Raw genomic sequence first — 15,448 nt, forward strand, 5'->3', positions numbered from 1 at the left:
TTCCCCTATCAGAAAATGAGCGGGTGTCAGCGGAGTTGGGTCGTTAGGATCACTTGACATTGGATACAATGGTCGTGAGTTTAAGACATTGTAAGAAATTCTTCAAAACTGAGACGTTGCAGTCCTATAACTTTTCGCATATGTCTCTTCATTCTTTTCACAGCTGCTTCCCAGAGTCCTCCAAAGTGAGGAGCACGAGGAGGGATGTTGACCCATTCAGTTCCTTGGCTATTGACGAAACTAACAACTGATTTGTCCGTTCCATTTTTTGTCGAGCAGTTCCTTGATTTTGATCAGATCATTTCGAGCCCCGATAAAAGCGCTTCCATTGTCACTTAAGATCTTCTCAGGTTTGCCACGGCCTGCAGTAAATCGTTTCAATGAAAGGATGCATGCTTCTTTGGTTAGACCAGTAACCATTTCCAAATGAATAGCTTTTGTCGCGAGACAAACAAAGACGGCAACATAAATTTTTGAGACCCCTGCTTCCTTAATTTGAAAGGGACAGCAAAATCTATTCCACATTGAGCAAATGGTTTTGCGGGTGTTATTCTTTCTGTAGGAAGATCAGCCATGAATTGAGAAGTAGGTTGCTGACTAAATCGGACATATCTCATGCATCTTCTAATGAACTGTCGAACTAGATCACGGCCTCCGATTATCCAAATTTCCTCTCTCATTGTGTTCAGTACTAATTGCCCCCCGCCATGAAGAGTATCTTCATGAAATTTGCGTAGGGATACTGAATCAGATTTTTTCAAAACGAGTATTGGAAACTTCTTGTCTGTTGGGTAGTTCGATTGTGAAAGTCTGCCTCCAACTCTTAGTAGATCGTAATCCTTGTCGAAAAACGGACTAAGATTGAGTAGTTTCGATGTTTTACTCAGCTCCCTTTTCACCTTCAGACAATTTAGCTCTGATTTGAAGTGTATTTCTTGGTCTAAACGAAGAATTAGCATTTTTGCCATGATTCTATTTTTAGGACTAAGACAATCTTCTTCAAGTTGTACATCAGATGTCCGCTTAAATCTGAGCCGCTTCCGATAGTTTGTCGATATTCTATGCTTAAGATGTTGAACAAATGATAGTACATAGCATGCGATGCGTACTGTCTTGTTCCAAGTGTTGTAGTCCTTTAAACGAAAAATTCCATCCGTCATTTCTTCGTTTTGAGCATGATTTGCGAGAACAGTTCGAATTTGTTCACTTTCTGCATTAGTCTTGGCTTTGACGGTTCGTTTTTCAGGTGCTTCAACTAGAGATGGTAGTAGGTTGGGCCAGTGCCTTTCATCCTTGGTCAGCCAATCTGGTCCATTCCACCAGAGTGAGGAAGATATTAATGTGTCAGCTAATACACCACGAGAGGCTAAATCAGCTGGATTTACTGCTGTTGGCACGTGTTTCCAATCACTTCTGGGTAGGGTCTCTTGTATTTGTGAAACTCTGTTTGCAACAAAAGTGTTCCACGTTCTTGGAAGTTGAGCAAGCCATTGCAAGACAATTGTTGAATCAGTCCAGGCGTGTGAAGTTATCTTGAGATTTGTTTTCCTCAAAATTGAATGAACTGATTTAAGAAGTTTGGTAGCTTAACTTGCACCGCAGAGCTCTAATTTGGGAACAGAGATTGCTTTGACCGGAGCAACCTTTGTTTTGGAGGTCAGTAGATACGCAAAAGTTTTGCCATCATCATTGGTAATTCTTGTATAGATTGCGGCTGCATATGCTTTTTCGGAAGCATCACAGAATACGTGAAGTTGAACCTCCTTTATTGGATGTGAGCTCATAGATCTTGGTATCTGTAGTTCCAGTAGTTGAGGCAAAGTTCCGGTGAGCTCATACCAATTTTCCCTGGTTTTCTGATCGACTTCAGAATCCCAATCAAAACCTTGGACCCATAGCTGTTGCATGAGACATTTGAAATTGATGATGAATGGAGCTAGCGATCCCATCGGATCAAACAATTTTGAAATTGTGGACAGAAGAGTCCTCTTTGTAAGCAGTTTCAGCTCTGATAAGGCAGTTGAAAAACAAAAGATGTCCTTATTGGGCTTCCAACTGACTCCTAGCGCCTTGATTTGGTATTCGTCAGGAAAAAGTTCCAGCACATCCGATTTTTCGCGGAGATGTTCTGGCAATCCTTCAATTATTTTAGCTTTGCTTGAAGTCCATTTTCGTAGAGGGAATTCATGAGAGTTCAGCTCTTCGCATAAATCAGAGATGAGTCTTTCTGCTTCATGCTTATCATTAGCGCCACCAAGAAAGTCGTCTACATAGAAACAATTTTTGAGACTTTCTTTGATCATTGGGTTCTTAGATTGATCTGCTATTTCATTGAGGCATCTTGTTGAGTGACAAGCTGACGAAGCTATTCCATATGTAACACGTGTCATCCTGAGATGCTTGATTTCATCCGATTTATTTGATCTCCAAAGTATGCGATGGAAATCCTTCGATTTGTCCTCTAGAGCAACTTGTCGGTACATTTTTGCGATATCTGCTGATAAAGCAATTGGGTAGAACCTGAAGCACATGATTATCGAGTAGAGGTCGTCTTGTACCGTGCGACCAACCATCAAAGTGTCGTTGAGTGATTTTCCGGTTGATGTTGTTGCAGATCCGTCGAAAACTACACGTAGCTTTGTGGTAGTAGAATCTTCCTTGAAAACGCAGTGATGTGGCAGATAATATACGCTATCAACTGGCTTTTCGATTTCTCCAGGCGGTATGTACTCCATATGCCCCATATCGAGAAATTCGTCTATGAATGCGGTATAGCGATCTTTTAAATCTGGATTCTGTTCCAGTCGTCGCTCGAAATAATTGAATCTGCCTTTTGCTTGTGCTAAACTGTCGCCAAGTTGACTATTGGGCTTGAAAGGCAGCTGCACAGTGAATCGTCCATTTTGTAGTATGGTTGTTTCCTTAAAGTGAGATTCACATCGATCTTCTTCTGTTGTTGTCTTTTTGAAATCAGGAATTTCTTCTAGTTCCCAAAATTTCCTTGGACTATCGTCAATTGACACATGAAATGACTTGAAGAAGGTTCTTGGAGGACCGGGTGTTCTGCCGCTAATCATCCAACTAAATAGAGTGTCACGTGCATAAAGCTTGTCTGTAAGCTTAATATTTTCGCAGCCAACAATGTCGTTGTAGACATCACAGCCTAGGATTATATCGATTTCCTTTGGTTTATCAAAGTCTGGGTCCGAGAGCTTAAGACGTGTGATAACCAAACTGTTCGGTATATTCACCCGTTTTTTGGGCAGGTAGCCAGGAAGTTTTTGAAGAGTGAAGGCTTCAATATGTAGAGATTGATTCTTAGAATCCTTTGTTTCCAGATTGACAGAACCAGATTTCACAGTTTTTGCTCCTCCGCCAACTCGAGTTAGTTGAAGAGTTAATTTCTTGATTGGTAGCTTGAGTCGGTTAGCACAGCTGGTTGTAACGAAACTTCATTCAGATTCGCTGTCCAGTAAGGCTCGACAATTGTGATAACCGCCATTTGCAGTTTTCACCTCAATTAGTACAGTTCCCGGTATGGTAGTGGCACCGGTAGTACCCCCGTGACCCGCAAACTTATTTTCAGGTCCCGGTTGCTTGTTTGGGTCTGAAGGGATGTGAAGTAACGAGTGATGACCCTTTCGACTGGTTTGGCACGTTGACTTCGACTTGCACTCATGATTTTGGTGTCCAAGGGACAGGCAATTGAAGCATAATCGCTTTGATTTGGCTTCTTGTCTTCTATTGGAAATAGACATTTCCTGAAATTTTAAGCATTGATACACGCGGTGATCACCACTGAAGCATGGGGAGATGATCGTCTTAAGAGAATTTGTGTGGTATGTCTGTACCTTGTCATCTTTCTTAGAGTTTCCAGGTTGGTCTGAACTTCCTTGATGATTTTTTCTATGAATTGAACTGGAGGTTCTTCGTAGCTTCTAGGGCGCGAGATCGTTCCTCCAAGAACTTCTTCATCTGTTTGATTTTTGGCACGTCACTTCACGCGCAGGAAAGTTCCCATTGTCTTCTAGTTTCAGGATCTAATTTCTTGGCCAAAACGTGAACCCAGATCAAATCGCATTGATCAATTTTTAGTCCAAGTCCTGTCAGTGCCATCGTGTTTTCCGTGTAGGTATTAATCAAGCGACGTATTGCAGCGGATGACTCATGCTTCATTGGAGTGAATTCAAAAATTGCTTCCAATTGAGCGTGTGAGATCATCTTGACATCAGCATATCGATCCTTTAGAAGTTCCCTTGCGACTGAGTAGTTCGCGTTTGTAGTAGGCAAGTGGGATAGCAAACGAAACGGTTCATCCTTGAGGGCACCCTTTAGGTATTGCAGTTTCTGAACATCAGACAGCGATGCATTTGAGTGAACTGCTCCATCAAAGGAATCTAAGAAAGGTAGCCATTGATCATACCTTCCGCTAAATGTTGGCGAATTCAGTTTCGGCAACTTCAGGCAAGTATCTTGGTTTCGGCCAGCACCACGTTGGGAAGTGTATTCGTAGGATCCTGTTCCGCTTGCGCTGTCGTCATCTTTGACCGATTCAGTTGAAAAATTTCCTCGGTCATCTAACATAGTTGTGATCATTTCCATCAAACTATCTAAGTGAAGGTAGATTTTCTCAGCTTCTTCCAATTCAACTGCAAGTGCATCTTCATCATCGTTTAGAACATTTGAAATTTGCTGATTAAGCTCTTCCAGTTTCGTTTTCTTTCGTTCGCACATCGTGAGATTGGCCTTGAGAGTTCCAACTTCCTTGTAGGTTAGAGCAGATGCCTCTTTGTTGAAGATTGCTGAGACGGCATTTTCCGATCGGGTAATGACACCGATGTTAGCACTTCTTGATCGCTTCAAAGCACGAAGAGTGAGCGTCACGTTGCTCATGTCACTAGCAGGTGATGACATTTTTAACTTTCCTCTTTGTTTCTAATCTTTGGTTCGTTCGTTAGTCGCGTTGCACCAAAAATGTTGTGCAGCAGAAGTTGGGAAAGGAAAAATCACCAATCCGACTGAATAAAACTGGTGATTCGCAAAGAGTGTAAATTATTTCATGAGTTATAGATAGAAGTCAATTGATTTTTGTTAAATGCAGTTTTAAATAAGTAAATCAGTTCAATCGTAGATTTAGTTCAAGTAGAAAGCTGAGATGTCTTTTTTAGGCTTCAACATGCACCACTCATCATCACTCTCATGTGAGCCAGTAAAAACAGCTCAATAACACGCAGGTTAAATAAGGAAAACTCGCGAGAGCCTTCGGAGGTTTATCGTTGCACGAATGTTCGATTATTCGATTGCACAACTTATCATCACTCAAGTGACACAGTAAAAACAACTCAAAAACACGCAGGTCAATTAGTAGCAAATGTTCGCGAGAGCCTTCGGAGGTTTATCGTTGCACGAATGTTCGATTATTCGGTTGCGCCACTCATCATCACTGTCAAGTGACACAGAAAAAAAACAACTCAATAACACGCAGGTCAAATAGTAGCAAATGTTCGCGAGAGCCTTCGGAGGTTTATCGTTGCACGAATGTTCGATTATTCGGTTGCACCACTCATCATCACTCAAGTGACACAGTAAAAACAACTCAATAACACACAGGTCAAATAGTAGCGAATGTTCGCGAGAGCCTTCGGAGGTTTATCGTTGCACGAATGTTCGATTATTCGGTTGCACCACTCATCATCACTGTCAAGTGACACAGAAAAAACAACTCAATAACACGCAGGTCAAATAGTAGCAAATGTTCGCGAGAGCCTTCGGAGGTTTATCGTTGCACGAATGTTCGATTATTCGGTTGAACCACTCATCATCACTCAAGTGACACAGTAAAAACAACTCAATAACACACAGGTCAAATAGTAGCGAATGTTCGCGAGAGCCTTCGGAGCTTTATCGTTGCACGAATGTTCGATTATTCGGTTGCACCACTCATCATCACTCAAGTGACACAGTAAAAACAACTCAATAACACGCAGGTCAAATAGTAGCGAATGTTCGCGAGAGCCTTCGGAGGTTTATCGTTGCACGAATGTTCGATTATTCGGTTGCACCACTCATCATCACTCAAGTGACACAGTAAAAACAACTCAATAACACGCAGGTCAAATAGTAGCGAATGTTCGCGAGAGCCTTCGGAGGTTTATCGTTGCACGAATGTTCGATTATTCGGTTGCACCACTCATCATCACTGTCAAGTGACACAGAAAAAACAACTCAATAACACGCAGGTCAAATAGTAGCAAATGTTCGCGAGAGCCTTCGGAGGTTTATCGTTGCACGAATGTTCGATTATTCGGTTGCACCACTCATCATCACTCAAGTGACACAGTAAAAACAACTCAATAACACGCAGGTCAAATAGTAGCGAATGTTCGCGATAGCCTTCGGAGGTTTATCGTTGCACGAATGTTCGATTATTCGGTTGCACCACTCATCATCACTGTCAAGTGACACAGAAAAAACAACTCAATAACACGCAGGTCAAATAGTAGCAAATGTTCGCGAGAGCCTTCGGAGGTTTATCGTTGCACGAATGTTCGATTATTCGGTTGCACCACTCATCATCACTCAAGTGACACAGTAAAAACAACTCAATAACACACAGGTCAAATAGTAGCGAATGTTCGCGAGAGCCTTCGGAGGTTTATCGTTGCACGAATGTTCGATTATTCGGTTGCACCACTCATCATCACTGTCAAGTGACACAGAAAAAACAACTCAATAACACGCAGGTCAAATAGTAGCAAATGTTCGCGAGAGCCTTCGGAGGTTTATCGTTGCACGAATGTTCGATTATTCGGTTGCACCACTCATCATCACTCAAGTGACACAGTAAAAACAACTCAATAACACACAGGTCAAATAGTAGCGAATGTTCGCGAGAGCCTTCGGAGGTTTATCGTTGCACGAATGTTCGATTATTCGGTTGCACCACTCATCATCACTGTCAAGTGACACAGAAAAAACAACTCAATAACACGCAGGTCAAATAGAAGCAAATGTTCGCGAGAGCCTTCGGAGGTTTATCGTTGCACGAATGTTCGATTATTCGGTTGCACCACTCATCATCACTGTCGAGTGACACAGAAAAAACAACTCAATAACACGCAGGTCAAATAGTAGCAAATGTTCGCGAGAGCCTTCGGAGGTTTATCGTTGCACGAATGTTCGATTACTCGGTTGCGCCACTCATCATCACTGTCAAGTGACACAGAAAAAAAACAACTCAATAACACGCAGGTCAAATAGTAGCAAATGTTCGCGAGAGCCTTCGGAGGTTTATCGTTGCACGAATGTTCGATTATTCGGTTGCACCACTCATCATCACTGTCAAGTGACACAGAAAAAACAACTCAATAACACGCAGGTCAAATAGTAGCAAATGTTCGCGAGAGCCTTCGGAGGTTTATCGTTGCACGAATGTTCGATTATTCGGTTGAACCACTCATCATCACTCAAGTGACACAGTAAAAACAACTCAATAACACACAGGTCAAATAGTAGCGAATGTTCGCGAGAGCCTTCGGAGCTTTATCGTTGCACGAATGTTCGATTATTCGGTTGCACCACTCATCATCACTCAAGTGACACAGTAAAAACAACTCAATAACACGCAGGTCAAATAGTAGCGAATGTTCGCGAGAGCCTTCGGAGGTTTATCGTTGCACGAATGTTCGATTATTCGGTTGCACCACTCATCATCACTCAAGTGACACAGTAAAAACAACTCAATAACACGCAGGTCAAATAGTAGCGAATGTTCGCGAGAGCCTTCGGAGGTTTATCGTTGCACGAATGTTCGATTATTCGGTTGCACCACTCATCATCACTGTCAAGTGACACAGAAAAAACAACTCAATAACACGCAGGTCAAATAGTAGCAAATGTTCGCGAGAGCCTTCGGAGGTTTATCGTTGCACGAATGTTCGATTATTCGGTTGCACCACTCATCATCACTCAAGTGACACAGTAAAAACAACTCAATAACACGCAGGTCAAATAGTAGCGAATGTTCGCGATAGCCTTCGGAGGTTTATCGTTGCACGAATGTTCGATTATTCGGTTGCACCACTCATCATCACTGTCAAGTGACACAGAAAAAACAACTCAATAACACGCAGGTCAAATAGTAGCAAATGTTCGCGAGAGCCTTCGGAGGTTTATCGTTGCACGAATGTTCGATTATTCGGTTGCACCACTCATCATCACTCAAGTGACACAGTAAAAACAACTCAATAACACACAGTTCAAATAGTAGCGAATGTTCGCGAGAGCCTTCGGAGGTTTATCGTTGCACGAATGTTCGATTATTCGGTTGCACCACTCATCATCACTGTCAAGTGACACAGAAAAAACAACTCAATAACACGCAGGTCAAATAGTAGCAAATGTTCGCGAGAGCCTTCGGAGGTTTATCGTTGCACGAATGTTCGATTATTCGGTTGCACCACTCATCATCACTCAAGTGACACAGTAAAAACAACTCAATAACACACAGGTCAAATAGTAGCGAATGTTCGCGAGAGCCTTCGGAGGTTTATCGTTGCACGAATGTTCGATTATTCGGTTGCACCACTCATCATCACTGTCAAGTGACACAGAAAAAACAACTCAATAACACGCAGGTCAAATAGTAGCAAATGTTCGCGAGAGCCTTCGGAGGTTTATCGTTGCACGAATGTTCGATTATTCGGTTGCACCACTCATCATCACTGTCGAGTGACACAGAAAAAACAACTCAATAACACGCAGGTCAAATAGTAGCAAATGTTCGCGAGAGCCTTCGGAGGTTTATCGTTGCACGAATGTTCGATTACTCGGTTGCGCCACTCATCATCACTGTCAAGTGACACAGAAAAAAAACAACTCAATAACACGCAGGTCAAATAGTAGCAAATGTTCGCGAGAGCCTTCGGAGGTTTATCGTTGCACGAATGTTCGATTATTCGGTTGCGCCACTCATCATCACTGTCAAGTGACACAGAAAAAACAACTCAATAACACGCAGGTCAAATAGTAGCAAATGTTCGCGAGAGCCTTCGGAGGTTTATCGTTGCACGAATGTTCGATTATTCGGTTGCACCACTCATCATCACTCAAGTGACACAGTAAAAACAACTCAATAACACACAGGTCAAATAGTAGCGAATGTTCGCGAGAGCCTTCGGAGGTTTATCGTTGCACGAATGTTCGATTATTCGGTTGCACCACTCATCATCACTGTCAAGTGACACAGAAAAAACAACTCAATAACACGCAGGTCAAATAGTAGCAAATGTTCGCGAGAGCCTTCGGAGGTTTATCGTTGCACGAATGTTCGATTATTCGGTTGCGCCACTCATCATCACTGTCAAGTGACACAGAAAAAAAACAACTCAATAACACGCAGGTCAAATAGTAGCAAATGTTCGCGAGAGCCTTCGGAGGTTTATCGTTGCACGAATGTTCGATTATTCGGTTGCGCCACTCATCATCACTGTCAAGTGACACAGAAAAAACAACTCAATAACACGCAGGTCAAATAGTAGCAAATGTTCGCGAGAGCCTTCGGAGGTTTATCGTTGCACGAATGTTCGATTATTCGGTTGCACCACTCATCATCACTCAAGTGACACAGTAAAAACAACTCAATAACACACAGGTCAAATAGTAGCGAATGTTCGCGAGAGCCTTCGGAGGTTTATCGTTGCACGAATGTTCGATTATTCGGTTGCACCACTCATCATCACTGTCAAGTGACACAGAAAAAACAACTCAATAACACGCAGGTCAAATAGTAGCAAATGTTCGCGAGAGCCTTCGGAGGTTTATCGTTGCACGAATGTTCGATTATTCGGTTGCGCCACTCATCATCACTGTCAAGTGACACAGAAAAAAAACAACTCAATAACACGCAGGTCAAATAGTAGCAAATGTTCGCGAGAGCCTTCGGAGGTTTATCGTTGCACGAATGTTCGATTATTCGGTTGCGCCACTCATCATCACTGTCAAGTGACACAGAAAAAACAACTCAATAACACGCAGGTCAAATAGTAGCAAATGTTCGCGAGAACCTTCGGAGGTTTATCGTTGCACGAATGTTCGATTATTCGGTTGCACCACTCATCATCACTCAAGTGACACAGTAAAAACAACTCAATAACACACAGGTCAAATAGTAGCGAATGTTCGCGAGAGCCTTCGGAGGTTTATCGTTGCACGAATGTTCGATTATTCGGTTGCACCACTCATCATCACTGTCAAGTGACACAGAAAAAAAACAATTCAATAACACGCAGGTCAAATAGTAGCAAATGTTCGCGAGAGCCTTCGGAGGTTTATCGTTGCACGAATGTTCGATTATTCGGTTGCACCACTCATCATCACTGTCAAGTGACACAGAAAAAACAACTCAATAACACGCAGGTCAAATAGTAGCAAATGTTCGCGAGAGCCTTCGGAGGTTTATCGTTGCACGAATGTTCGATTATTCGGTTGCGCCACTCATCATCACTGTCAAGTGACACAGAAAAAAAACAACTCAATAACACGCAGGTCAAATAGTAGCGAATGTTCGCGAGAGCCTTCGGAGGTTTATCGTTGCACGAATGTTCGATTATTCGGTTGCACCACTCATCATCACTGTCAAGTGACACAGAAAAAACAACTCAATAACACGCAGGTCAAATAGTAGCAAATGTTCGCGAGAGCCTTCGGAGGTTTATCGTTGCACGAATGTTCGATTATTCGATTGCACCACTTATCATCACTCAAGTGACACAGTAAAAACAACTCAAAAACACGCAGGTCAATTAGTAGCAAATGTTCGCGAGAGCCTTCGGAGGTTTATCGTTGCACGAATGTTCGATTATTCGGTTGCGCCACTCATCATCACTGTCAAGTGACACAGAAAAAAAAACAACTCAATAACACGCAGGTCAAATAGTAGCAAATGTTCGCGAGAGCCTTCGGAGGTTTATCGTTGCACGAATGTTCGATTATTCGGTTGCACCACTCATCATCACTCAAGTGACACAGTAAAAACAACTCAATAACACACAGGTCAAATAGTAGCGAATGTTCGCGAGAGCCTTCGGAGGTTTATCGTTGCACGAATGTTCGATTATTCGGTTGCACCACTCATCATCACTGTCAAGTGACACAGAAAAAACAACTCAATAACACGCAGGTCAAATAGTAGCAAATGTTCGCGAGAGCCTTCGGAGGTTTATCGTTGCACGAATGTTCGATTATTCGGTTGAACCACTCATCATCACTCAAGTGACACAGTAAAAACAACTCAATAACACGCAGGTCAAATAGTAGCGAATGTTCGCGAGAGCCTTCGGAGGTTTATCGTTGCACGAATGTTCGATTATTCGGTTGCACCACTCATCATCACTCAAGTGACACAGTAAAAACAACTCAATAACACGCAGGTCAAATAGTAGCGAATGTTCGCGATAGCCTTCGGAGGTTTATCGTTGCACGAATGTTCGATTATTCGGTTGCACCACTCATCATCACTGTCAAGTGACACAGAAAAAACAACTCAATAACACGCAGGTCAAATAGTAGCAAATGTTCGCGAGAGCCTTCGGAGGTTTATCGTTGCACGAATGTTCGATTATTCGGTTGCACCACTCATCATCACTCAAGTGACACAGTAAAAACAACTCAATAACACGCAGGTCAAATAGTAGCGAATGTTCGCGAGAGCCTTCGGAGCTTTATCGTTGCACGAATGTTCGATTATTCGGTTGCACCACTCATCATCACTCAAGTGACACAGTAAAAACAACTCAATAACACGCAGGTCAAATAGTAGCGAATGTTCGCGAGAGCCTTCGGAGGTTTATCGTTGCACGAATGTTCGATTATTCGGTTGCACCACTCATCATCACTGTCAAGTGACACAGAAAAAACAACTCAATAACACGCAGGTCAAATAGTAGCAAATGTTCGCGAGAGCCTTCGGAGGTTTATCGTTGCACGAATGTTCGATTATTCGGTTGCGCCACTCATCATCACTCAAGTGACACAGTAAAAACAACTCAATAACACGCAGGTCAAATAGTAGCGAATGTTCGCGAGAGACTTCGGAGGTTTATCGTTGCACGAATGTTCGATTATTCGGTTGCACCACTCATCATCACTCAAGTGACACAGTAAAAACAACTCAATAACACGCAGGTCAAATAGTAGCGAATGTTCGCGAGAGCCTTCGGAGGTTTATCGTTGCACGAATGTTCGATTATTCGGTTGCACCACTCATCATCACTGTCAAGTGACACAGAAAAAACAACTCAATAACACGCAGGTCAAATAGTAGCAAATGTTCGCGAGAGCCTTCGGAGGTTTATCGTTGCACGAATGTTCGATTATTCGGTTGCACCACTCATCATCACTCAAGTGACACAGTAAAAACAACTCAATAACACGCAGGTCAAATAGTAGCGAATGTTCGCGAGAGCCTTCGGAGGTTTATCGTTGCACGAATGTTCGATTATTCGGTTGCACCACTCATCATCACTCAAGTGACACAGTAAAAACAACTCAATAACACGCAGGTCAAATAGTAGCGAATGTTCGCGAGAGCCTTCGGAGGTTTATCGTTGCACGAATGTTCGATTATTCGGTTGCACCACTCATCATCACTGTCAAGTGACACAGAAAAAACAACTCAATAACACGCAGGTCAAATAGTAGCAAATGTTCGCGAGAGCCTTCGGAGGTTTATCGTTGCACGAATGTTCGATTATTCGGTTACACCACTCATCATCACTCAAGTGACACAGTAAAAACAACTCAATAACACGCAGATCAAATAGTAGCGAATGTTCGCGAGAGCCTTCGGAGGTTTATCGTTGCACGAATGTTCGATTATTCGGTTGCACCACTCATCATCACTCAAGTGACATAGTAAAAACAACTCAATAACACGCAGGTCAAATAGTAGCGAATGTTTGCGAGACTTCGGAGGTTTATCGTTGCACGAATGTTCGATTATTCGGTTGCACCACTCATCATCACTCAAGTGACACAGTAAAAACAACTCAATAACACGCAGGTCAAATAGTAGCGAATGTTCGCGAGAGACTTCGGAGGTTTATCGTTGCACGAATGTTCGATTATTCGGTTGCACCACTCATCATCACTCAAGTGACACAGTAAAAACAACTCAATAACACGCAGGTCAAATAGTAGCGAATGTTCGCGAGACTTCGGAGGTTTATCGTTGCACGAATGTTCGATTATTCGGTTGCACCACTCATCATCACTCAAGTGACACAGTAAAAACAACTCAATAACACGCAGGTCAAATAGTAGCGAATGTTTGCAGGTCAAATAGTAGCGAATGTATGACTCATGCTTCATTGGAGTGAATTCAAAAATTGCTTCCAATTGAGCGTGTGAGATCATCTTGACATCAGCATATCGATCCTTTAGAAGTTCCCTTGCGACTGAGTAGTTCGCGTTTGTAGTAGGCAAGTGGGATAGCAAACGAAACGGTTCATCCTTGAGGGCACCCTTTAGGTATTGCAGTTTCTGAACATCAGACAGCGATGCATTTGAGTGAACTGCTCCATCAAAGGAATTTAAGAAAGGTAGCCATTGATCATACCTTCCGCTAAATGTTGGCGAATTCAGTTTCGGCAACTTCAGGCAAGTATCTTGGTTTCGGCCAGCACCACGTTGGGAAGTGTATTTGTAGGATCCTGTTCCGCTTGCGCTGTCGTCATCTTTGACCGATTCAGTTGAAAATTTTCCTCGGTCATCTAACATAGTTGTGATCATTTCCATCAAACTATCTACTTGAAGGTAGATTTTCTCAGCTTCTTCCAATTCAACTGCAAGTGCATCTTCATCATCGTTTAGAACATTTGAAATTTGCTGATTAAGCTCTTCCAGTTCCTTTTTCTTTCGATCGCACATCGTGAGATTGGCCTTGAGAGTTCCAATTTCCTTGTAGGTTAGAGCAGATGCCTCTTTGTTGAAGATTGCTGAGACGGCATTTTCCGATCGGGTAATGACACCGATGTTAGCACTTCTTGATCGCTTCAAAGCACGAAGAGTGAGCGTCACGTTGCTAATGTCACTAGCAGGTGATGACATTTTTAACTTTCCTCTTTGTTTCTAATCTTTGGTTCGTTCGTGAGTCGCGTTGCACCAAAAATGTTGTGCAGCAAAAGTTGGGAAAGGAAAAATCACCAATCCGACTGAATAAAACTAGTGATTCGCAAAGAGTGTAAATTATTTCATGAGTTATAGATAGAAGTCAATTGATTTTTGTTAAATGCAGTTTTAAATAAGTAAATCAGTTCAATCGTAGATTTAGTTCAAGTAGAAAGCTGAGATGTCTTTTTTTAGGCTTCAACATGCACCACTCATCATCACTCTCATGTGAGCCAGTAAAAACAGCTCAATAACACGCAGGTTAAATAAGGAAAACTCGCGAGAGCCTTCGGAGGTTTATCGTTGCACGAATGTTCGATTATTCGATTGCACCACTTATCATCACTCAAGTGACACAGTAAAAACAACTCAAAAACACGCAGGTCAATTAGTAGCAAATGTTCGCGAGAGCCTTCGGAGGTTTATCGTTGCACGAATGTTCGATTATTCGGTTGCGCCACTCATCATCACTGTCAAGTGACACAGAAAAAAAAAACAACTCAATAACACGCAGGTCAAATAGTAGCAAATGTTCGCGAGAGCCTTCGGAGGTTTATCGTTGCACGAATGTTCGATGATTCGGTTGCACCACTCATCATCACTCAAGTGACACAGTAAAAACAACTCAATAACACGCAGGTCAAATAGTAGCGAATGTTCGCGAGAGCCTTCGGATGTTTATCGTTGCACGAATGTTCGATCATTCGGTTGCACCACTCATCATCACTGTCAAGTGACACAGAAAAAACAACTCAATAACACGCAGGTCAAATAGTAGCAAATGTTCGCGAGAGCCTTCGGAGGTTTATCGTTGCACGAATGTTCGATTATTCGGTTGCACCACTCATCATCACTCAAGTGACACAGTAAAAACAACTCAATAACACGCAGGTCAAATAGTAGCGAATGTTCGCGAGAGCCTTCGGAGGTTTATCGTTGCACGAATGTTCGATTATTCGGTTGCACCACTCATCATCACTCAAGTGACACAGTAAAAACAACTCAATAACACGCAGGTCAAATAGTAGCGAATGTTCGCGAGAGCCTTCGGAGGTTTATCGTTGCACGAATGTTCGATTATTCGGTTGCACCACTCATCATCACTGTCAAGTGACACAGAAAAAACAACTCAATAACACGCAGGTCAAATAGTAGCAAATGTTCGCGAGAGCCTTCGGAGGTTTATCGTTGCACGAATGTTCGATTATTCGGTTGCACCACTCATCATCACTCAAGTGACACAGTAAAAACAACTCAATAACACGCAGGTCAAATAGTAGCG

The 15,448-nt window shown here is 42.5% G+C and overlaps 2 protein-coding genes across 2 annotated transcripts; both read right to left on the reverse strand.

The window, feature by feature from the left end:
* Positions 1-1,586: 1,586 nt before the first annotated feature.
* Positions 1,587-3,077, reverse strand: LOC134842959 (uncharacterized). Its single transcript, XM_063859502.1, has one exon. The coding sequence runs from the start codon at positions 3,075-3,077 to the stop codon at positions 1,587-1,589; it is 1,491 nt and encodes a 496-aa protein (XP_063715572.1).
* Positions 3,078-3,999: 922 nt separating this feature from the next.
* Positions 4,000-4,914, reverse strand: LOC134842960 (uncharacterized). Its single transcript, XM_063859503.1, has one exon. It carries the CDS (start codon positions 4,912-4,914, stop codon positions 4,000-4,002), a length of 915 nt encoding a protein of 304 aa, XP_063715573.1.
* Positions 4,915-15,448: the final 10,534 nt, after the last annotated feature.

This window comes from Symsagittifera roscoffensis, chromosome 3 (genome assembly GCF_963678635.1).
Source record: "Symsagittifera roscoffensis chromosome 3, txSymRosc1.1, whole genome shotgun sequence".
NCBI lineage: Eukaryota > Metazoa > Xenacoelomorpha > Acoela > Convolutidae > Symsagittifera > Symsagittifera roscoffensis.